This window comes from Calidris pugnax, unplaced genomic scaffold, assembly GCF_001431845.1.
Source record: "Calidris pugnax isolate Ruff unplaced genomic scaffold, ASM143184v1 scaffold56, whole genome shotgun sequence".
NCBI lineage: Eukaryota > Metazoa > Chordata > Aves > Charadriiformes > Scolopacidae > Calidris > Calidris pugnax.
Window position 1 is genome coordinate 5,052,011 of NW_015090839.1, and position 25,941 is coordinate 5,077,951.

The following is a 25,941-nucleotide window of genomic DNA, read 5'->3' on the forward strand; positions in this document are numbered from 1 at the left end:
ATTGAGAAACTTGGGTTTTGGAGCAAAAATATTTTCTTATAACAAAGGCAGTGTAGTGCCTACTCAGTTCTGCAGCAGTTCAGGAATTAAGTGCATTTTAGGTCCTGGGTCTCCATATACAGGTAACATCACGAAAGCAGGTTAGAAATGAGGTACACCAAAACAGCCTTGTGCCAGTCCAGCAGGGGTAGGGCAGGGTGAGATTACGGAGCACTGGAAAACCTCTGCAGGCAAGGCCTAATCTACCTCAGCTATTCCTGGATTTAGCTGGTATTATCAACCTCTCACTTTCAGGAGCATTAAACTTGCCACTCTTAGCAAATGAAATGAAATATTTAGCCTTCAGTGCAGCCAATTTTTGTTGGGCCCCTAGTAGCATCCTTGGCTCCATGCCAGTTATAAAATAGTCAGCCTCTCTGATCTGGGGAATACTTGGCAGGTAAACAACACTGTATTTTTTTCTCTTTACACATAGAAGCTTTGAAATCCACTAGTAGAAAGATTAAATCAAGAAAAAAAAAACCCTAAAAGTCAGTTGGCTGCAAAGTTCAATGCCTTCATCCTATTGTGGCTCATCAGGTCACTGGAGAAGCAATGAAAGCAACTGAGCATATCTCCTCCATGTGATCTCGATTAACAAAATCACACAGCTTTCTACCCTCAATTAGTGCAAGCATGGGGTGAGCTTTACTGACTGGAAGACGGTTCTGCCTTCATGTTTCCTGCACATACTTCCACACCTGCAAACGCAGTCCGAGCCTGCAAAAATATTTTAACAGCAAGACATACATACAATAAGACTAACACAGAAACCTGGTATCATTTTGCTCTCATGAAGAAGTCTTGGGGAAGATTATCTGCTTAAATCTGACATGCAATTGCCAGAACTATGTTGTGTCATTCCCCCCGCCTTTCCCCCACATTTAAAGTACTAATTAATGAAATTCAGACAGAGCTGGTCGACTCTGAGTGAAGTTAGCTCAATGTACTGTCTAGCTCCACTTTGATTAAAGATAAGTCATTCAGACTTAAGACAACGTTTAAAGTGCCACCTTAAATTTCATCACTTTTCTTAGTCCAGGCAGAGTTTCTGGGGTGAATATATATATATCCAGAGAATTCAAAGTACCAGAAACTTAGATGCAATACTGTATCGCTTACAGAAATGGGAAAGGTATTCCCCACTGCAGAGGTTCCACTGTAAAATCCTAGCATGGATCAAGCGGATCAATACAAAACATGACTTGTACCAACAATCTTCTACTTTATCAATGTAGGCAAGTTTATTGAAAACCAAACTGGAAAAGACCAATGGGTTCTATTTATTCTTAGCCATATATATTTTTTAGTGCTTTACCCAAGCAGATTTTACATTTTATGGGTGGATAGGAGCAGTAGCACATGAGGATGAAAACAGTAAAAGGGCAGCGCTATCTGTCTAGAATATAACTGGGTCTGTAATTAAAGACACTAACCTCTCCTGGAAACCCATATTCCCTACCTCTCTCCAGAGAGGCAAGGGTTAAGTCAGGACCAGTAAAGTTAGCCCTGCACCCTGTAACACCTCCTTTGAAAAGCCGATCACACAGTTTACAGGGAAAGAGTGAGAGTGCAGCTGCTGTCCCAGCCAACATTTGGTTCCTATTACAGAGAATAAATCTCCCCCCTCCCGCCTTTTCTTTTCTTTTTTTTCTCTTCCCCTTTTTATATTAAAAGTCCATCAAACACATTTTTTTCTCCTTAATATTTTCCATGAAGTTTCCTCCTGCGTAGGCTTTCCCAGAGTGTGGTGCTCTTTGCTATACGTGCTCAAGCAGAAGCTGCAAGATCCCACTGACTAAGAGAATGGAGAATGAAGAAAGCAGCTCAGGCCCCTCGATCAAGTCTCAAGAGGCAAGTGAAAAGTTACGGTTGGGCTAAACTGGTGAAATCTAGAGCACTTGAGAAGAATAAACAAACAAACAAAACCCAGGCTGTTGAGTTTTGCAGGGTTAGGATTCATGAGATGAGGGAAGAGTACGCAAAGCACTCCACCCCTGCCCAGAGCTAAATGCCCCTGACACCATCAGCTTCCCAAAAGACATAGCGCAGGATGGCATCACACTACAGGGCCTTAAGTGTTCCTCCACGGTTGTGCTGTCCATGTCTCATACCACGTGAAGCCCAAATGACTTTTTTAGTTGTGCCACATGACCATGGAGTAAAGATGTCATATGCTCTGAACTTCAGGTGTTTTGTTGTTTAAATATTAAATATCGAGTACACAAACCTCTCAAGAACACAAGAAGACTCCAGATTGCACAAAATTTGCACTGAAGTGTGTGAAAGCAATCAACTTTGCCTGACATCCAGTACACCTCATCTTGTTATGTGGTAGATGAAGGCATCTCTCAGAGAAGACTTGATAAATCTGACAGCTTAGATGGTCTGTCTATGGGGACAAAACATGCTGAAGTATACAGTTCCCTGACATCATACCTATAAATTTCAAGGCCAAGAATTACAGCCAGAAAAAAGAACTTCACAAAAGAAGCAACATTTCTACATTTATCATCTATATACCTAAAAGGAAGGCCAGAATCTGTTCTGCACTTCCAGAGCAAAGATGTACAAATTCACCTAATCAGGGGTTGCGGAAAGAGTCACCTGAAAGCTATGACTGGGCCACAGTTGTATTAGGAGAAATGCTCCAGGTAAAAGAGGTAGATTAGCAGCATGGCACCAGCAAGATGCATCTGCTACTACCATCCAGTAACGTAACTAAAGCTGTATAAAATTTAGCTGCTGAATACAGTAAAACAAGAAGAAATACAAACTAAGAACTAAAGGTCACTTCTCTGAGTCCTTGCTGTGAGGCTGTATGCTTGTGGTTAAAAGCCTCTCGTTTTTTATTAATTCCCCAAGCATTGATAGAAGGGCAGAGTAAAGGTCTTTAAGAGACCTTTTCCCTTAAACAACTGAAATGTATCAACCTAGCTCCAGTGTAATGAAGCTAAAGGAGTTTCCCAACAAAAAGATGACTTACACAGTCCCCTAACCCAAATGGTATTTACATGCTAGCCACAGAGGTGTCTCTAACATTCATATTTCCCCCATGTTATAAACTTGATTTTGCATATAGTTTCTGCTCCCCTTGTCCCTCAAGTGGACTTAGATAATGTAACAATGTATGACAAGAAATGTGAGAGTGATCTCCCCACCTGTTAACAGAACATTCTTCCTCCTCAGTTCCTTCTGTAGTTCAGTTATGTTGGAGTTAAGGGAGAAAATTTTTTACCTCCACTTCCTGCACAAAGATAACTCACCTGCTGTGGCTCCCTGAACATTTAACCATGGCTTAGAGAAAGAACAGGAAGAGGAGACACTGTCAGTACACACTTTCTAAAGTCTAAAAAAAAAAGATTACATAAAATATAATCGAAGGGTGGTGGTGAAATACACTCAGATCCACAAAGAGAGAATACTAGCATGGGTTATTACCTATTGCAGAAGTTGAACCAGTAAGTGTACAGCTGCATAGACGAGACCACCCTATCACACATAGTGCAGAAAAGAGAAAAAAAAAAAAAACAAAAAACACAAAGAGGAAAAGGGCTACCGATACAGAAATAGAGATCACAGGTAGATACCACACACAAACCATGAGATACAGACTTCCAGCCATCTCAAAGAGCAGCTTGGCACATTGGCACCAAAGTGATCCCAGGGGTGTGGTGTTATCTGTTTTACAGCTGGCTTTTCTGGAAATCTGTTCTGGAATCCTTGTAAGCCTCATGATGGCCACACAAGGCTGAATTTGTACTTTAAAAGGTAAGTGCTATTTTTCCCTCACTCCACTGGTCACTCAACTTCCTTTCTGGAAGTGCTTGTTTCAACCAAAGCAGCACAAGTTCCTATCAAAGCTCTTAAAAGTGTCAGAAGTTTTCCAGGTCTGTAATGTTCCTTCTAAGAGCCCTCCAGAGATACTCTACTTGCAGAAAACTACTTTTCAGAACATAATTTTGCCCTAAAAATCCACAGGGTATTTTTCAAACAGATTTGCTGCATTTTTTTGATAGCTAAAATGCAGCCTAAAAAATAACTTCAGACCAGAATGGCAGGTTCAATTTTGAATTACATGTTATCAATTTTTAACACAGAAAGAGAAAATATTTTAGAAAAATATATAGCCAGCATTGGAACAAAAACACTACTGCAGCCCCTTCCCAAAACTTCCTAACCATCTGCCCCCCTCTACTGCCTCCTGAAACTGGTGATGACATACCAGGACTGAATCATAAAGAACTGCAAGAAAAGAGTGGAAAGACTTTTATTTTTATAAAGCCTCACCTGGAAAAGCAAGCTCTTCAAGTACTGCAGAGCAAGAATCTCCTCAATTTTTGGCACTTTGTCCTCCAAGGATTAATACCACAGAAGCGTGTTGCCTTGCCAGGAGAGACTATTCCAGTTTATGACAATTTTGGCCTCCTTGCTGGTCTTTTGTTTTAAGCTATACAGAATACAGTCCCCATTCCACTCCTAATGTTGTTCCATAAATTCAAACCTCCTATTGGGATCGATCTACCTCTTCGCCTGAAAACAGAGCTCACCCTGTAGCATTTCCAGTAACCCAATGTTTCAACAAGAAAAATCACAGAGGAGTTCACATTATCATAAAGATTCAGTATTTAGTGGAATAAACTGAGTTACAGCATCTTGTTTCTGGCAGAGAAGAGTTAAGTGAGTAAAAGGGAAGGCCCCAGCTAACTGCCTCCAACAGATACAGCAGTGAGTGCTCTCTGTTCCTGCTTTAACAGAAGCTTTATATGAAGTCTTGGTTTAGCTGTATTTCTCTGTCTCCCTTTCATTATAGGAAAGATGATCTGGTCCCTCTAGTTTTAGCAAGGAATTCTGGGGCATCATGAATGTAAATCTCTGCCTATTTTATGTGGCCATTAGAGAACAAAAGACTGAAATTACTATAATTATTTTGGGAAGGGACATAAAGCAGAAGAGAGGTGAGGAAGCAGTAATTAGAAAGGCAAAGAAAACCAAAGTGAAATAAATTTATTACTCTAATAGACTCAAGCAAGTGCAAGGTGCTTCACTGACATGTGGCACAAGGCACTATAATTCAAACGGTAAAATATAATAAAGCAACGCTATTGCTAATGCCCACAGTCTTGCTTTAATTAATTTTCTTTTATTTCCCTCTCTCCATCCTGGCACTGTAAAGAAGAATGCAACGCATGAAGGCTGGGGGCAGAAGTGCTGCACAGGGCTGAGGCAGCATACCTGGCAGCTGCTAAAACAGAACTTCAAAGTCTCAGCTCCCTTTGAAAACCCATCAGGCAAGAACCACTCCTCCCCTTCAGCTTCTTTAGGAGCTGGTACACTTAACCACTTCAGCATGTTTGGCAGTTCTACAGCAACTTCCAAAGCAGGTGGTGAAGTGGAAAATTGTGGGAGAGCCCCAAATAATTCAGTTGTCTCCCTCTTTCCCCAGCAGGCAGCGACGCACTGCTGACCAAGCAGACCACAATTAAGCACAGAGAACAGGGAATTTGTGATTACACCTCTGAAACTACACAAAAGGCACAGGCTTACCTCAGTAAACTGGGTTGATGCTATCTTTCTCCAGAAAACTGCTAAGTCTGATGACAAACTAAGTCTGTCATTGGAGGAAGATGAGTAAAAGGATGTTCAGATAATTATATTGCATAGTATACAAAGAGCTGGCACACTCTAAAAGGCAGTTCCCAGACTTGTCTAGGATTTGTTGAAAGATCCCTCTCTGTCAGACCCTGTCTGCAAAAGATGTTCAAGTTGCACAAAACTTACTTGGATCACCTAGAGCTTGAAGTCTTTTATGTGAGATTACTGCCTCTGACTACAACTGCAGGCTAGGAGGTAGAGACTGTAAGCACTGGTTTTATTTGCAGCACCCAGAAAAAAAGCTTTTAGATTCTGTCATTTGAACAGGCAGTCACATTTGTGATGTTTTGCCCTCCAGTGTGGGCAGAAGAGTCTATGATGCTGTTGTGCCAGCTCTAGTTCCATCATCCCAAATGAATCCATCTTTTTGCCTCAAGGTTTGAGAAGAACAGGAATCTGAGGATGCTGTTTCCTTAAGGATGCAGCATTGCTTGATTCCTTAATGACTGATTTTTGGGTAGGCCTTTCAATTGCTAAGTCTTCTGGACTGTATATGGGCGTTGAATGTTTCTAATGACTCTAGAAACCAAAAGCCAAGAGCAGGTATCTTCAGAGGAAGTGCAATAGCTTTCAGAGGAATTTGTGGTTAAAGATGAAAAAAAGTTATGCAGTGCTATATTCCAGTCCAACCCAATCCCTTTTTCTAGAGCCAAAATGGAATAGTTTCCTACAGCGTACAGAGAAAATTGTATAATTAGTCAGAAGCTCCCAGACTCAGGAACACAGATGGGAACCATGGAATCACTACCTCAGGAATTTCACCAAGTGATTGCATGTAATGCTAAGCATGAGCACATCAAAGATGCAGCTGCAGATGCTAAACCCTTATAAGGACAGACTCAAATATCCTCGCCACTCAGTGGAATAATGTCCTTTCAAGTGTCCCCTCCTAGCATAGATAAGGCACATCAAGAGAGGACAATAACAATAGTGTCCAGAGTCCAATCAGGAAATCTCCATTATATGCCACTTCTTTATATTTGATGGCTTTTGTCATGTTTCAGCAAATGTTCTAAATAGACTCTTCTCACAAAGGCCACAACTGGCACATTACTACAGACTCCTTTTTTGTGAAAAGACAAATAAGAGTCCAAACATGGCCTCCAGATGGCTTGAGCTGAACACAGTAACATTTGCAAAGAGGTTAACCTTCCACGTTGTATACTGTGTTTATGGCTCTCTAGAGACTACCTGGAGTATAAGACAGTAAGCAAGCTCTCGCTTAAAGGCGAGTAACAGACATTAGAAAAAAACCTGAAAGTGACATGAGTAGTTGCTACCTAGTTTTCCTACCTAACAATATACACCATAAACATCAGGCCGAGATATTGATAGACTAGATGAAAACCACCATGCATTCTGTAGCAACAAGCAGAACAAGTCACAATCTATGAAGTTACATGGTATTAAGAATTTCAGTAATTTCAGAGTGAGGCGTGCAAACAACAAATTATCCAGCACCACAGTTCTCTTCCCTTTCACGGAAATGCTACTCAGTAAGAGGCCTAATGCCCACGTTCAGGTTCTGCAATGTTTTAGAGGTCATAATAGGTTCACAAAGAATTTATTTTGTTCAGAAAATACCAGTAAAAAAACCCACTGCACTACATAAATCATATGCTCTCCCCTATGCCTCAAAACCACCTAGAAATACGTGCTTAACTTTCATTCTCATTACACAGATATTATACTTTCATGTTTAAATCATCTGGGTTAGCATCAGCAACAGGAAAGTGGAATTTCAGAAAAAAAATGGAAATGTGACTGAGCTTAGAAAAAAACCAAAATCAGTAACACAAACAACATCCTGAACAGAAGGACAAAATATTTAAATGACTAAAAATGGACTGGATTCAAGTTTCTTGAAATATACCTGAATAATCCAATTATTAAAACTGGGCTTTCAAAATTATTTTACCAGTACCTATTAAGTTATTCTATTTAATAAATATTTTTAAATGTATTACATGCATTTATTTATATAAATTAAAATAAAAAATTAAAATATTTGTGAACTTTAATAGGTAACAGAGACACTTAATGTTCCTGTGTTTTTTTAATGAAATTAATTCCACATTAAAACAAGCTCCTTCTTGTGGGTTTTCAAATTTGAAGAAAGATTACCAAGTTCTCAATATTCAAAACCAAACTCTATGAAAGGCAGCTGTTTAAAAAAAAAAATCTTAATAGGCAGCCTTTGTTAAACAGAACACTCTTTCTAACAAGTCATTTCAAGTTTCTTTTCTAACACCACAGTTCACGGAAACAGCCATGGGAAACAGAAGTCACTGCACTGTAAGCAGTACGTTGTCTTTAGTGGCTACTCGAAAGTTCTCAACTGAAATTCAGAATTATTGTTTATAAGTGATAGAAGCCATTAATCCTAGATACTTATTCATCAGTAGCATAAAAGACCAACATCGGTGTCAAACCTGAGCTTCTGACTTATGAAGAATATTATTCCAGTTGTGCTGCTCTGTGGCTAAAATCTCTGAAAAGAAAAATCCCTGAAAGTGGTAAGACAGTTCTAAAAAGAGATGTGGATCTGAAAGTTCAAACAGTTTCTAGTACTGTCAAGCCTTTGTTGGTACGACTGTTACCTCATTGCAGATCTATACTCAGTCACCAGCAGCAAGAAACAAAATTCTTAAACTTACTGAAGTCACAGCATCCGCAGCTTTTCAAAATGCTAAGTGAAGCTGACACCTCTTTACTCATCAGCATCTTTATCCCAATATCCAAAAAGAAACAGATGGCCCAGACTTGAAGTTTCCTCCTCCTCGTCACATAGTCTACCAAACTGAAAGTTTTGAGCCAAATTTTGAAGAAAATTCTATTCAACACTGAAGACATTCACAGCCCAACTTGGCTGCATTCTTCACAGAGAAGATTATATTATTTTTTTTTCCAGCACCAAGCAAATAAAGAATTCTTTATGCATACAAAAGGTTAAGACCACATAAGCCACAGCCCTTTTGCTCCAAAGGGTGACTCTTGCCCAGGCTGAGAATTCCTGACAGACAGCTGCCAAGCAGCATGTGCAGCACTGCCAGATAACAATCTTTTTAGACGAACTCTTCAGGCAAGTCCCACATCCCAGGCAGCAGAATGATAGAAAGGGCAGCGGAAGACACTTAGTGAGCCAGATGCAATCTGAAATTCAAGCAAAGGAGCCATGCAGCATCATGGATACCAGTAGCTTGAACATAAACAGTGTCTTTGATAAGGCTTTCTCACTTTGAAATTCCTTTTACAAAAGGTAGCTGTTCAGGCCAGTTTTCAGTAGACTTGGATCAGCCAAGGCTGCCTTGGCCTCTCCCTACCTGGTTTGCTGTGGCCAGTAATCGGATGAGAAATATTAATAGAAGTTCAGTGAGTGCAAAAGGAGAGTAGAAACTGTGGTATCTTTAAGCTCTACTTAGCTTTTTTGCCCTCCCTCTTTTTTTTTTTTTTTTTTTTAAAAAGAGGATATCCATCTTTCAGCTATTGTTATAGAATGAAACCCTAGAAATAGCTACTGTCATAAAGGACTCTGGATACATCAGTATTTCCATCCTGACATTGCAAAACCTACCTTTAATAGTGCGGTTAAAAATCTTTGTAATTGGCACTGGTTCTGGGCAATCCAATAACCACCTTTCTTGAGCCACCAAAATGCTTTCTTCCTCTTTACCAACCAAGTCCTCTTACCCAGGGCATTTTGGTCGAACTACTCACTGGCTGATATTATACGGTGTTGGGTAAAGACTAAGAAAGTACTGCTAAACACAAATGTTACTCATTATTAGAATCCACACTACTCCCTAAACAAAAGCTGGCATTCCACACTATTCTGGTTGCCCCATCTTCTTCAGATTACACAATATACACGCACTTCAAAAAGCTACGAACTAGCGAACAGGATCACTAAGCAAAGCTGTCACCCCATGCATAGGGAAGCTGAAATACTTCCTATGTTTTTATACCTTCCCCCCAGCCCCTCGCCTTTTTCAAAAGAGTTTTTTGTTGAATGCTGGATGGCTCACAAACAGCTGCTGCTTGATACCTGAAGCCCAGAGTAGCCCTGGAGAATAACAGGCTGTCATGGAGCCAAGAGCGTACAGTTCACAAACTCCTGTGTCAGCTACAAAATTCCCCAGTCTGAGAGGTGGGGAAAATTAGGTGACAAAGCAGGATCTTCATAGGAAAGGGTGACTAATGCTTTCAGGGGCTTTCTTTGTGCTTTTGGCAGGGAACTCCCATTCATGTCACAGGATAAAACAGCAAGAAGAGTGCCACGCTCAACCTGAGCAAGCCAAGCTAAAGCATGACCTTGGGCTGGATGGAAAATGTGAATGTGCATTGGTGGTGGAAACTTCACTGTACAGTGGAAGGTAGCCCCAAAACAAAGCCTAGCAAGAAGGAAAATCCTTTGGCCCCTTTTGCTACCTCCTGCTCTGGCATTCATACTTGGTCACTGAAACCCTTGCCTCATCTGAGCTTGACTGCAGGCCCTTTGGCTGCTGACTTCGGAAAGTTGTCCAGGGACTGCCCCACATGAGGGCTGCCTTCTGGAAAGGCTTTCCACGTGGATATCAGATCACACCCTGTGCTCCCAACACCTGACAGACTTACCAATCATAATTCAGTTTGTCTTTCTCAGCTGTGCAACACCAGCCCCTTCAACACAGCTGCTCAAGACCTTTGCTCTAACCAGTAACCAAACTTCTTTTCTAATGCTACCCTCTAGAGACCTCCATTTTCTTGAAGTGAAAAGGCACAGGGTAGAGCCGGAAATTTCCAAAATATTTACAATGAGTTCTATTTCAGGACAGCCCCGGAGAGCATGAGGCAAATGAAGGAAAGGTTGGTAACCTGTCTTGTCCTTCATAGGCCTGGCTTACAAAGGGGATTTCCATTTTCACAAAGGCAGCATTCTGTTGTGTGTCTGGTAGGGAGGATACAGAACATGCAGCTCTGAGATTTCAAAGTGCTTCACTGTGACCCACAGGAATAGCACAGTTCAAAGATGGGCCCAATTCAATCCCTCTGTTCTTAGGCCAGATGGACCTGCCCTAAGATCAATGCCAGAAAGGACGCTCTTCTGGGAAACTTCCCAATGCCCTTCTCAGCAGCACAACTGTGAACTAATTCAAAAGCTATGGCATGGTAGCACAGCTTTCATTTCTACCTTGCTACCTGCCAGGCCAATTGATGGACAAAACTTGAGGTCCCTCTGTGGGGAAGAACCAGGGACGGAGAAAAGTATTGCTAACAAAAATTAGGAAAGGGGAGAAACCAGACATTCGTGGGATTCCCTGACAGCTCCGTGCAGAAGGAAGGGCTGGGCTGGAAAAAACAGGGCCCCAGGTTCCTGCCAAGCTGTCTGAGGCCCGTCCTTTCCAAATAGCTCAAAGAAACAGCCAAGGTTCCCTTGTAACCCTTTCAGAACTCCTCGAGAGAGAAAAGCTGCTGTGCCCAGAGCTGCTCCCACAGAGCACCAGACTGTAACTACAGGGTTCCTCTTATTCCTAGAAGGCTGTTAGCAGGAGATTCCATCTCCCCTACAAAATGAGAGCTACAGCCACATTAACCCTCTGAATACCACACTGGAAAGCTATTTTAACAGTGATTGGGAGGTTTAAATAAATGCAGAGGAAAGGAAGATCTGCTGGTCACTTCGCAACATGAACTATCTAGAACGTACACAGGATATTTCAAAGAGATCTAAGATCAGGGATAGCTGGGGGGAGGTTTGAGTCAAGTAGTGCAAGACACTGAAAGATTTCAACTTGTTCTATACTGAATTAGATGCTTATTAGAATAGAAAACAGCATGTGACTTCCATCACAGACAACAAAATCCTTTCAGCTGGTGGCAGCTGAAAGCAGGAAGAGCAGAGTTCACTGGTGAAGAGGGAGAAAAAAGAGAAAAAAAAAGACAAATAGAATTGTATTAGCATTAACTGCCTATACCTGATGCTCAATTTTACATTTACTGCAAAAATCAAAGAAAAGCAATGGCATAGTAAAAGAAATTCAGTGTTTAGCATGGTCAGAAGCCAGCAAGATATTAGTATATGTAAGTTATGGGTTAGAAAATAAAGATACAGCAGTGTTACTTACATAAAACCAATGTTTTACTCCTACTTGATGTACTGTGTTCATTTCTTGTCATCTTTATAAAGACAGCCAGACAATTATTAGAGGGCTGGGAAGATTTCCATTTAGAACTTGAAAAGAATGGGACTGTTTAGTTTAGGAGAGACAAATAAGAAGGGAGATGATAGAAACATAGAGAATAAATAGTGCAGAAAATAAATCAAGCATTTCTGTTTGCCTTCATGTAATAAGGGTGCACAGAGTTTTGGCAAATTTGGGGATAAAGAAACTAAAAAAGGAAACTTTTGCATAATAGGCAATTCACCTGTGGAACTCACTGCTGCAGCTCAATGAGGCTACAGATCTTCCAGAAAGTAAAAATTTATGATTAATGACAACATCCACACTAGTCTATGTAGAACAGAAAGTATTGTGAGAACAAGAAGCCAGCTGTTAGCAACTGGAGGGTAAAAAGCAAGCTTTCTCCCCCCAAGATAGGGAATTTCACTGGTGCCCATCAGAACATTCTCTTGAGTTTCTACAAAAGATGGAGGTGGTAGCTGCTCCAAAGCATAGGATGGGAGAACTAGACAGCTTAGCAGCCCAGTCCAGGATGGCAAATCTTATGTTTACACAAGGGTAAGATCAGTTTGTGAGGGCAGCTGAAATGAGAAAACCCAAAACCATTATGCAGTATTGGCTTGGGGAAAGGTATGAAACCCCTGTCATTCCCCTGCACCCACCAACGTGGGCTGGGAATAATGGTAAAGATCCTCATACCTTCTGTGAAAGGAAGTCATGCAGTCAAAGAGAAACCTGCCCCCTTCACATTTCGAGAGCTATTTGCAAAAAGCATAACTGCCCAAGGCTAGCGGACACAGGTAAGGCAGACATCGTGTCCCCTGCGCTCAGCCAGAGCCGGGCCCCAGCAAAGCCTCCCGAAGCTGAGTGGAGAGGCCAGACTCGCACAAGCCCACCGGTGCCCTGCTCTGCCCTGCTGCGAGGCCCCAGCTCTCGCCTCCAGCTCACGGCCCCACCGCTGGCTCCTACGGTCTCCCCGCACGCAGCCCAAACCCCCTTCGCCTCTGGAAAGGGTCCTGCGATTAATCTCACTTATTACCTCGGAAAAGTAACAGCGCGGCGGCTGCCAGCCAAGTCCGACTCAACAGCGTCTGGGGAGCCGAGGCTGCAGGGCCAGGCCTCAGACTGTCTGGGCAAGTCACGAGCTTTCCGCCTTTCCTCTCCCGGAGGCTCCAGACGGAGAGAGCCAAGGCCTAGCTGTGGGAAGCAGGGATCCTTCAGGACTGTGCCAACCCGTGGTGCTGAGGCTCAGGGCGATTTCCGAGCAGGATGGAGCGTAATTGGACCTGCCATCACAAGTTTTCTTTAGTGTGACCAAAATATATATATATATATATAGGGGGGAAAAAAAAAAATACAAGGCAAGCCATGTATTTCTGAAGTTTAAGTCAGCCAGTTCACTTCCACAGTTAACAAGTTGTCACTGGTGATCCTGGGAGATGTGTGAAAAAAAAAACACAAAAAACAACAGAAACCCAAAAAGTAAGAGGTTGGTGGGGCAGGGGAAATCTGTTACAGGCACTTTATGCATGGGTAGAGGAAGAACATGCATAAACTAGAGACAGGATGAGTTGCAAGAACGCACAGCTACCCAGGCAGCACTTTACTTTTCACCCACCCTCCTCAAACCTCGTCTGAGCAGAAGGTAATAAGAGACAAAACCCCAAATTTGGAGCACTCAGAAATGCTGTTTCTGAAGGGCCGCAGGCAGAATCAGCGTGACAGAGCTGTCAAGGAGATGCAGACAGGGGATCAGTCATGGAAAATCACTATACCCACCCTCAATTACTCCTCCACTTCAAATAAAGAAATTGAATTAATTAAGGCAAAGAGAAAAGAGAAGAGGACAAGCGGTATGAGGAGCGAGGAACAGACACGTGGCTATGCTAGCACAGGGCTGGACTCTGTGCTGCTGGTCTGCTGCTGCTCTGGCACTTCTGCACTGCTTAGCGAGGGAGGTGTTAAGGTCAGCACAGTTTACTCAAAGGGAACTGAAGGCCTATTGTGTAGCCCTCAGCCCCGCTTGCCTTCTCCCTTCATTTCCTCCAGAGGCATCCGCGCAGCACAGTCTCCAAGTTAGCTTGCACCCAGATGCTGTGCAAACAAATAGGCTCCAACCACTTGGCGAGCGCAGCACAGGACAGCAGCTGGGCAGCCTCTACCTTGCAAGAGACTGCAGGGAGCCTGAAACAATCTATCTGGGAGAGAATAACAGTCACTATCAACCCTTAAGATGCAGAAATACAAGGCAACACATAAATAAGAAAGAGAAGTAGATTTATTCTTATTCTCTCCTCCTTACTTCTAGCTGCAAGCCCATACATAGTCAGCTCTTTCCCACAGCCCCTACTGCAACATCCGTGCTGCTTCTGCCACGCTAAGCTCACTCTGCCCTAGTTCATGAGTCGTGAAAAAAAGCAAGACTGTTCCATCAACTGCTCACCCTTCTATCATTGTGAGAATTGCCTTGCACATAAGCACATCTCTTGGCTATTCTAGTATCACTCTTCTCATAGCCCTTCAGAGCCTGTCTAGCCAGGGTCCAAGCCTGATTTCTTATTTTGCATTCCACACCTCCAAAATTTAAAATAAAACCTGAGGAAATATTGAAGCCACTTTCATCCTTGCTCTATGTCAAATGCAGCAAGTTGCCCCTTTGACTCTAAGGATCACGACCAGTGAACCACACTTAGCCTGTGATAGTTGCCTGGGGTCTTTCCAGCAAAACTGTTTCAGTGGAAATAGAAAAGCCACTTAGATAGGCACAGAACAAACTCTCAAAAGACATCAGAGAGTCTTCCACACCCTCACAAGTCTAAAAGATATATACTTGGTATGATCAGAGCACAACATCTCAAGCCTAGACGTAGTACATATTCCCCTAGCCATAAATGAAACTGGCATGAAGGAGCAGTGGGCACTAGGTGGGGAAGGGGGATATAAAGTAGCCACTACCCAGCTGAAGCTAAGGAAGGCCAGTGATTAAAAAGAAGGTACTAGTTTGGGAGACTGGAAAAGCAGCATAAGCTTATCAAGGGATGCGGCACAGGGGTCTATGTTTGTAAGCTGGGGTGTGCAAGAGGATGGAGTACACAATCATTTTCATCTGTGGAATTTTTGGGACAATAATTAATACATATTTGCTATTAGAACAGGCACAGGAAGCTAATGTGGTAGTGGATTTCCTGCACCCATACTGTACAGTTGATTTGTATGTGAGCGGTAAATATTCACAACATGACCCAGAAACACGTACTATGTGAATGCTCTAACTATGCTGTGAATGGGCATGAGGCCTGATGCCTTCAAAAAGCAGCAGGCTTACTGCGGATCAGATATTTCCAGACATGAGGCATACTGTTTGAAAGCCTGAAAGCCTGAGATGCCAAATGTCTGGGCATCACCTTCTAGTTTCCCACCCCATTCGATACTTCCAGGCAGGGAAAAATGAAAATGCACAATGCAGAGCCTCTTTGGGAACCTGGATATGCAGCAGGTATGTGCACACAGCCTGAGAAGCCCTGAGCAGCTGCCACTGTTACTACCACTGGGAATGGCACCAGAGCAAATTAAACTTACAAACCCTTAGATCAGAAAATTGAAAGTCTTGTTTTATACAATTTAACCCAGATTAGAGAGCCAGCCAACAAAACATTTCTCCATGAACCCAAGTACCTTGGCTGAATTTATGAGCTAAGAAGTATTTTGGGCACGTCAAGCAATGAGAAGAGGAGAATCTGTTGTTTCTGACTGCTGTAGCCCTCCCAGTCTGTTGGTACAATTTGGACCACCATCCTACACTCTGATTGCTGACAGGAAAGCTTGCTTGCCTGCCTCTGCTAATCAAGTTAGATAAATCCGTCGAAAGATCCAAGGGAAAAATATGCTGAGTACTTTAGAAAAGCCAGGTTGATCTTGTCTTTAGGTTTGAGAACGATATTATGAAAGAATGAGAAGCAAGTGAAACAGAGGTCTGAGAAAACACTGACCATTTCACTGCTCAGTTCTTGCCAACTGACGTCTCATGCAAGTTCTAAAAGATGAACCTGAGCAAGGATGGCTGCTGTTGAATGCAAGGTGCCCACTGAAAACACAGAAATCTGTACCAGTTAGAAAGAAATCTTTCTCACTAGCTTTGGTCCAGGTCTTGGAGATTTAATGACCTGCAGAGCCCAAGTTATTCTTTGAGGAGAAATCTACTGTCTTTTTCAAAAAGCAGGTGACACAGCAGCTGCAGATTCCAGTGCAAGAAGCTTCTAGGAACATCTACCATCCCTACCACTAGGGATTACACAACTATTTGCCAACAAGTAGTCAAAAATTGGTTTAGGTTCCGAATCAACAAGCTTCATTCTCTTAAATACCTGATTTTTGACCTTTATTATGCAACTAAGAATCCTTTAAAGAGAATGCTTTTTCAAGAGCAGTTCTAGTGAAGTCTTGGCTTCAATTACTAGAAATTAGCTTCACTGGACAATGAGGAATCACTTTCATATTAGATGTCCTTAGATGATTACATGACTAAAAATGTGATAAAATTATATATGGGAATCTCAAATACTTCTGTGACAAAACACACAACCACATTGAATGCCTTTACAGCAGAATGCGAAAGGGTGACAATCCTGCCTGATGGACAGAGTTAGAACTGCAACAGGGCACCGAGACAGGACTAGGGTTAAAGGAGAGAGCATGTTTGGCATAACCTCAATGAGCTAGAGGGCAACAAAGGCAGGACTGCAGCCAACCTGGCAGAGGGACAGCCGCTTACGGTCATCAGAAGTAAGCCCATGTACAACTTGGAATATCTAACCTCTTGTGTAGCCCCGCAGGCTTCTTTGTCTGGTGTCTTTCTAGTGAAAGCCTAAGCCATCATTTGAGTGGGAACAGCGTCAATACTTATGGAAAGTGACGAAAAGAAATAATCTCAAAAGGCACAGCAGTGCAGATTTATAAAATGACATTTTAACATATGCAGAACTCTTCTCTGTCTCTGTATTACAAACTCAAGATCTTCTTTGACTTTCAGTGAGCAGACTACTGATTTGTCAACTCATCTCATACAGCCAAAAGAATTCAACTAAAGAAGGAAGAACTTCTTTTGAGAAACATATAGGTAATTCAGTAGCAGGAGTGTGACTTATAGAGAAAGCAGCTTTGTCAGTAAGAATAGCCTGAATCCTACAGATTGCAAGCATCAAAACAAAATTTTGAAACAAACCTCAGTAGCACTAAAATTGCTTAGAATTACCACAGAGCCATACAAAAACTGTAAGGACTGAGTTTCAGAGGCAGATGTTTGAACTGGAGCCAAGTACAAGCCAGATAAGAGACCCATTTACAAAATATTTCCATCTTTGCTGAATTCTACAACTGATAGACCAGAACCTTAATGGAACAAAACAGGAAGCTTTTCTTCAAACAGTCATCCAGCACTAAGCACAGGCTGACACCCATCAGATGACCCTCTATGAACTGCTTGCTCCAATATAACAGATCAAGTAGCAAAAAAGGCATTTACAGTACAAGATAGCCATCTCCATATATCACGACCTTGATATTCCTTTTGGAATTCTCTCGTTAAAAGTTCACAGCCCAAGTAATCCAGCACTGCCTCAAGAATCCCTTTTTTTCATTTCCAGATTTACATAAAACTTTTAACTCCCTGTATTCTGGCCCTTTGATACAAGCAACCATGGAGATAAAATAACATAATAAAGGGTCTTCAGGCATCTTTCTATCTCTTCCTCTGAGAATAAAAACAGAGCAAGTGAAGTACTGAAAGACCAAATGGTTCATATAAGAGGTTTGAAGATAGGATCTTATACCACCTGTGGCTGGACAATTCTGAAAGACTTTTGGATTGCTGTACAAAATAAAACAGAATTTCTAAAGACATTAGACTACACATACAGCGCTAAATGAGGCACAGCCCTGGAAATCATTCAGAGTGGGGTTCTGGGCATTAAACAGTGGGTTCTCAGATATAGAGGTAACATATAGCTGAATTTATTTCAGAGCAATGTGGTAATTACAGTGACTTCTGCAGAGTTCTGCAATGGGAGATTTTGAGGGTGAGTAATCCTTTTCCAGCCATGTCTGTGAGTCCAGGCAGAGGTGCAAGCAGAGTTGAGAAAAGGAACGGAAGCTCCAGGACAGCCTGCACTCTCTGCCATGCTCTCGGGCTCTGTGGGAGGGGAAGGCAGTTTACACCTGTTGGATGGGCTCTTTATTTGGATTAGGTAATAGCTCGCCTGGCTGGGCTCCAAGAGCAGAATCACCACCACCTTTCTCAATAACTCTAAACCCCAGAGGCAAACATTGCGCTGGAACAGAAACAGGCCAGGAATTCATTTCTCACATTCCTCTTCTTTAGGCAGGATGAAAAGCAGTGACTGATGAAATAAGAACAATTTTACTTGAGCTTTCCAAATCCCATTCCAATCCTCCTATTGAAGAACCCATTTGGGAAAGGACAACCACTCGAGTCACGTGCCTTTTGCACTGTATGTCTGCCTCTCTCACCTCCATCCATTCTCCAGTAGCATTCAGGCACCAATGAAAAGAATCAATATTTTCACATATACAGTGGGGGTATACACATATACCCCTACACATAGGGCTTTCCAGCCCTAAACTCATGTGTCAGAGAAGCTCTGCCTCATTAGTCTATTTCAAAAGACAAAAATAAAGACTTAGGCAAAGGAATAAATATTATTTACTGAAGTGGCAAAGGAAGAACTCCAATATCCAGCAATTCTGGACCTGTATTCAGCCTAGTCTACTGCGGCAAGCTTGCCTTGCTCTTAGCTTCCAAGATCCAGAATCCTTGGGGTGAATCTTGCTGCTCTTTCAATCTCAGGAAGAATGGTTTTACTGCAGAATCAGTCCTCTGCCCTGAGTCCCATGAGTATATCAGCCATAAATATAAATTCCAATGTCCAAAATAAATAAAGAGGATAAAGAAGGCATCTGAAAAATAAACTTTTATGAACACAGCAATATGCTGCTCTACCTTTGAACAATCTAAACTTAATATTCAAGGGAAAAGCATGAAGATGAGCCTTAGCAAGATTTCAGGTGTAAGTTCGCATTCAGCATAAATGTCTCAACACCAGCACACCTAAACTTACAGATGCAGGGATGAGAAACGATGAAAGAGAAACAGACATTTCCCTTTCATTCTACATGTTCATCCATGCCCTTATTTCACCATGAACGTGCCAGCTCTGGGAATATAGCTCTATTTTCATAGGCCTAGTTTCTGGGATAGTCCCGAGAAGAAACAGTACTAGGCCCTTAGATGTTATCTTCTGAGTAAGAAGCCAAACACAAATTACAGATGAGGTCCTGAGTGCATTGCATTCTTCTTCAAAAAGCTGGAGCAGCAATTTTAACTTACCTGACTGCTGAAGAGACAGATCGTTTGTCAGCTATAGGAGCGTCTGACTCAACAGCCCACAAAGACCCTCTTTTGTCAAGCGGTGACCGGTAGCTCTGCGGGGCAGCTGCATTCCCCTTGCTTATAGCTCCACTTGCCAAGTTCAGGTTTGTTAACTAAAGTGGTAAAACAGAAAGGAAAAAAATACATCAGAAACAACTAAAAGAAAGGACCAAAAGGTGTAAAGTAAACCAGATAGAGTATGTACTAAGAGAAGGAAGACCGCTAGAGAAATGAAACCTTCAGATGCAGAAAAACTGTGCTAGTTGCATAAAGCAGTGGGAGATGGGACACCAACAGCCAGAATGCTTGAGATGAATTCAAGTACCAGCATTAAAACTACAACCCTTCCATTCACAGAAGGACAAAGAGGGAAAAGGACAAAGATGGGGCAAAAATCCCAAAGGAAGAAAGCAACATCACATTCTTGCCATGTGCAAACTTAACTCTACATGCGTTAATCAAAAACTAGAAACTCTTATTAGACTGAGCAGAGACCAGACTGTCTTGCCAGTCACCATGAGCTGTGTCACTAAGCCAGCTATATGCATCTGTTCTCTCTAAGCATACATACAGGCACAACCTAACAGCATTACGTATCTTAGATATAAAATTCAAAACCAAACTCTAATACACATGAGAAACTTCTCACCCAACCACTTCTAAACTGTCCACACAAGTAAATGCAGTAGTTAATAATAGCCTAAAATCATATTAGGTGTATGTATGTTATATGAAGCTCTAAAGAAACTATGTGGTTTTAAGCATATAAAATGTATTCCACTGTTTCCTTCTCTGAGGATTCTTCTTGTGTTGATCTTTTTGAAAGACCAAGATCTGCAAGCAGACACTCTCTGTTAGTTTACTGATGAGAGCCTAAATACTTAACATAATAGTATTTACTACAGCAGTCTAAGTATTAGTTTACAATTGGGGAAAAAAAACCAAACCAAACAAAAAACAACATTTTTTTCAAAGTTACAAAACACTACAAAGGTTGCAAAACTAAGATTCCCAGTCAGGCATTGCCAGAATGAAGTTTATGACTGCCTTTAATTATATGATCACATGCAGCTTTTTGGAAGCACAGAACAGACCTGGTTCTGCACCAAGACTAAGGTCACACGGTAAACAGGACCTATCTGTATTGTCCCTGCTCACTTCTGTAGCGACTAGAAGGCATATAGTCAATGAGACACAGGAACAGACAGAAAGAAGAGTCCAACAACTAGCCCTGCATCTGCTCCAGATCTCAGAGGTGATGCTATTAAGTCACTTCAGTGTGACTTAAGCATAGCTTGTGAATTCCCAGCTTTGAGATCTTAACAATGCTCTTTTACCAAAATTTGTGGGCTACTATTTAACAAAGTCCATACCAGCTTCATTGCAATATACTGTACTCATACCTACAATAGACTTGTACACGACTGCAGACTTCGTATCCTCTGACTGAACTCTGGTACATGAACTAACACTGCAACTGGCACCACATCAGGTTGCTTTAGCAGTACCAGACATCTAAGCCTTCTCTAAGTTCAGAAATCTTAACTCTTACTTCAAGTTCTCACCTCTCTTCTTCCCCATTTCTTGCTCCTTGTCTCTGTGTCATTATCCTCACCCGGTCAGTCCCAGCTTCCACATTTCAGGTGTTGGTCTCCTTACTCTGCTCAATCTAGTTTCATTTTACAGACTTCCAGCACTGGCCTCCCCACTATTTCTGGCCCCAGAGCCACACCAATTGAGGCCTGGAACTTTCCATGGGAGTACTTATTCTATCTGTCTTCTCACACTTTTGTTCTTAGTTCCTCACATACCCTGTAATTGAGTGGTTCTAGTTTTGCTCCACTCCTCAGCCCACTTCTTTTGCCAACATTTGTGTTCACCCAGTCCCAGAATGTGGGCTCCACATTGGACCACATTTATCACGCTGCCATTCTTTCAATTTCTGTTCTTTCACCTGAATGGTTCTCAGTGTCCTCTTCCAAATTACGTTCAGTTCCAAATTGCACAACTTCCTTGTCCTAGCTGTTCTCCACACCTTGGCAGCATCCCCACTCATTCTGCTTTCAACTCAGATGGGCTCCCAACCCAACACAGACCAGGTGACTGAGAACACAGGAGAATGGGGCCTCAAGCCTCAGTACTCTAGAGGTGCAAACACAGAGAAATTTAGTTTAGCCTCCTCAGCGTGGGGGGAACCTGCAGGAAGCTGAGGATCTCTAACAAGTGCTGCTGAGTACGTTTCCCCTGAAGCTTTTCAGATAGTTACTGTGCAATCAAGCTTTGATAAAATTTTAAATTCCAAATTCCTATTCCAAAGCATGGGAGATCCAGAGATCTAAAACAAAAGTTCTGTAGATAGTAAAATGTACAGAGTACTTTTTTTCTATCCAGCTTCGGTTTTGGCTGGAACACTTTACCTTGCCTGAAGTGTTCTGAAAACTGAACATTAAGCACAGAAAACATGAGTCAAAGTGGATAAAATTTCAGAACATTACAAGCAATTTAAAACAAGATCTTGCAGTGGGACATATTGGGCAAGCTTAGTAACAGGCAGTGCTATCGTCTTAGTCTTATATGGAAAACAGCATTAGGTGTCATTGTGGTGCCTCGATTTCGCCCTTAAATGTTGTTGTCTTCTGTAGAATTTAATTAAAATCTAAAGCATTTTCATTGCAATAACAGAAAGCTTCAAATTAGGTTTAGTTCTAATTGTGCCAGGCACTATACAAATACCTAACAATGACAGCTTCTGGCCACAAAGAGCTTATTGTCTGAGAAGAAGCGAGAATGGTAAATGAGGCAAACACAGAGGCCAACATGGTAAATGAAATAGGACATATACAATTCTTAGCTTGTCAGCAACAGCGATCACAACTTTGCTAACATATCCAATGTGTGGAATGAAGATTACGTCATCTAGTTTTCTCTCCTTGATACCAAGAATCATGTAGTCTCATGAATTAGCACCTCACCCCTGCTCTATTAATGTGATACGCTTTCCTCTCTAATACCATTTCACTGTTTATTTGAAAGCTGTCTTTCTAAGCAAAGCAGGTGAACAAATAGGTTAGCATGGGTAGCAAGGACATTTCACACATTCCAGACAGACAGGTGTTTAAACTACAACAGGATTAAATGCAGGCCAGGGATTCAGAATGAGGGAGAGAGCACCAGCAAGAGTACGAGGTTTAGCTGCAGCCAGCCCACCCGGAGGGGTGTCAATGCTTGTTACTGTGCCATGAGCTGAGACATTTCAATTGCTATAATTAGCTTGCCAGGATGTTGCCTTGGTGAATTGCTGGGGCACCCCCAGCACATCTGTGCTCAGTAGAGTGGCTTCATTAGAAAATGTCACTAGTCCTCTTGTGCACCTGATGAAACTGTATTCTTCCCTTTATAGAAGCAAATACTTAGCAACAAATCAATTCTTACTTTGTCTTAGAAGAAAATGTATAGCACCTGAACCAAAACAGATACCTCATGTAGAATAGCTTGCAGCTTCAGAATTTGTGGTTATGAAAAACAAAATAAAAAAACAAACCCACACAACAAAAGGAGAAAAACGCCCACCAAACATAAAAAACAAACAAACAAAAAACCAAAACAAAAACCAACAAGAAAGGCAGGGTAATAGGGCTCAACAAGGAAGGTGGTTACTGGTGTGGATCTACAAGAATAAAGTTAGTTTTCACCACTGAGTTGTATACAGATGGATTCAATTCTCCTACTTGGTAAGATCCCTGTTTGTTTTTCACTAACAGTGAGGATTTCAGAATATTTTTTCTGATACCAACAGTATGATAGGAGACCGTATGACAGCGTATGAAGTGTGCAGCACTGCACGCTTCAAGCATCCCAATTTTCAAACACCTCTCCTCTCATTCTCTGTCACAGCCATATAAATAGAGCCTTGTGTGAGAAAACCTAACCGCACATATATGTAACAGAAGATGTATGTACTGTTACACTTCGTCCAATTCAGTGCTAATAAGCCAAAAGACAAATTATTGCATAAAACCAAAATACTTTATTTTAAATTTTTAAGTGTTACAGAGTAAGTTTATAACTGCAATACACTCGCATTTGTGACAGCAGAGACACATAAGCTTAAAAGAATTAGTCTCTATGGTCTTGCTTTATTCAGATAAATTTATTTCTGAATAAATTTAAGACTAAAAGCAAGGCCACAACACAGAATGATATCCAAATGCACTGGATATAAGAGTTGAGGGGGTTGTTTTTGTTAATCTGCTTTATAATTTAAATAGGAAATATGGAATCTCCAAATACAGATAGGAAGAAAGAAAATTCCAGGATATAATTTATTTTTAATGAATAGTATCCTACAGACAAAGGCCTATTGTACAGTACCTTTATGAAATCATGCGCAAGAGTCAGGAGAGATGCTTCATATCTTTCACATTTCTGAGCTACATTATATTCTTCTTTCAATAGTTTCCCATTATCATATTGAAGAATCTTTTTTCTATAATAAGCTGAGTATTTTCATTTTGATCTTGTATAATGTTTCAAATAAGATAAAGCAGCAAATGTTAGCAATGGCAAATTTTTTTAAAAAATAAAATAAATTAAGAAAAAAAAAACCAGTGCTGCAGATCAGCCTCCATGGATTCAGGGAAAACCTCCTAAAAGCCTGAGTGTTTCTCTTACTAGTTGGCAGGAGTCAACCAGGGTGAACAGGGACACATCATCACTAGAAGTTGTTACTCTGTCCCTCTTGGAAGAGTGTGGAAAAGTGACTTAAATTTTCATTGCCAGCATCCTGAACAGCAGATCCTGAGTTTCACTGGTCAACGTGTTACAACACTTGGCAAGCAATGCACTACAAAAAAATGCCTCACTCACCTCCCCAGTTGGCAGGTTCAGTATTTTTCTGCCAGCGGCCAGTCATATCCTGTTGCACATAAAGTGCTGGGGGACTGGTGATCTACAAAGTCTAAAGACCGTTTCTCTTACTTGGGGCCACACTTGCATCATCTCAACACATCTCGCATTTCCATTTGGATCTTTCTGATTGGCGAGGTGGAAAAGAGATCCAGAGTTCAAGCCATATTTCAAAGATCAAGACTAAGAGATATGCCAAAAGAACGTGGTCATCATAGGCCTACTTTATTGTTTCTTCCCCAAAAACCCTTCAATACAACAAAAAGTTCAGTCCGAAAAAGAAGGAGACCTAATGCCACAGAGCTTTCAGCACAATGTACCCTATCTACAGGTTTCAAAAGGTGTATATGAACATCAACAGTTCACTGAGAAACATTTTCTTTTAAAGAAAGACTGGACAAGGATCATGGTAAGACACACATGAGATCACTGCTCCTTTGCCTTATGACCAGACCAGAACCTTTGGGTTTTCATGCCTCAGACAGAACAAGATGACACCATACCATAAACTCAAAAGAGAAAGCATTCCACTAGAAAACAGAAACATGCAAAATGTCTCATCATTTGTAACATCTTTTCCTTTGCTTTTTGATCTATTTCTTCCCCAAGTACTGAGTTTGACTCCTTCAGAACCCTTCAGTGCATCTCTAATTTTCCATTTTATTGCTTTACCATTCATCCAGCAATGCCATCTTTATCCAATAACTTGTAAAAGAAGCATTTCTTTTCTTCCATTACCTGGCTTCTATAGACACTGTATTTTCATCTGCCAAGCCTTCCTCAGACACACATACCCCTTAGGCTTTCGAGATCAGTGAAATACTTATATTCCCAGGAACAGAGGGGAAGAGCTAACAACTCACCATAAAAAAAAAAAAAAGAAAAATTGCTGCATTCTTTGTTATATTTTTCTTCTTTCAGCCTTTAGAGATGACTATGACTAGATGCTACAACAATCTAAATACTCATTGTTAATCTGTCCTCTCCCCAGTCTGTGTGTTACATTTTCTTGGCTTCACCACAGAGCTCCCCTGTACATCTGTGATCTAGCAAGTGATAGATCTAACTTGGTTTAACAGCACCCAGGTCTTCCAGTACTATTGGAAACTGTCCACCTGCCTTGCCTTCCTTAATACATCAAGATACTGGAATCCTACAGGCCGTTCCAGTATGGGAAGCATCACAGGATCTTAACCTGACTCTTTCCTTAAGAAGCAAAGGAAACCCCAAACCACAAATCTTTAAGACACACACACACTTTCACTGTCTGAAAACTATACCTAGCACAAATTCCTTGAAGAAACCACCTAATACAAACAGATTTTTTTCTTGAGCCACCTTTTTGTTACCCAGGCCAGCTTGCTGACCACACCCCATACGAAAACACCTTTATTTTACACACAGATCTGAATTTGCAGGAGAAACCAGCCAGAAGGGAAGAGCTGGGGCTAACAGGCTGGGAAGTGTGAAATCTGTGTGTGTACCAGGGCTAATCTGGCCAAAGGCCTATGACATTCCTTCTCTGCTCACAGAGCTTACCAGTTTACAGGATATACATATGCATACAGAGCACAAGTGTTCCAGTCTCCAGAAAATGTTCCAGACAAAGACCTGCCAGAGACATTCCTGGGAAATCTGACAAACTTGCAAATTCCTTTGTAGTGTCTCCAGCGTATGCATCCATTTAACAATGAAAAAACCCTCCAAGTTAGTGCTGCTGCTGTGGATGGCTGAACT

The 25,941-nt window shown here is 41.5% G+C and overlaps 1 protein-coding gene across 3 annotated transcripts in view; it reads right to left on the bottom strand.

The window, feature by feature from the left end:
- Positions 1 to 25,941, bottom strand: part of TTLL5 (tubulin tyrosine ligase like 5) — a 129,790-nt gene that overhangs the window by 38,316 nt on the left and 65,533 nt on the right. For all 3 annotated transcript variants that reach the window (XM_014941808.1, XM_014941807.1, XM_014941809.1), the window contains one exon: positions 19,258 to 19,412. In XM_014941808.1, coding sequence (XP_014797294.1) covers positions 19,258 to 19,412 — 155 coding nt within the window. The remainder of the gene's footprint in view (positions 1 to 19,257; positions 19,413 to 25,941) is intronic.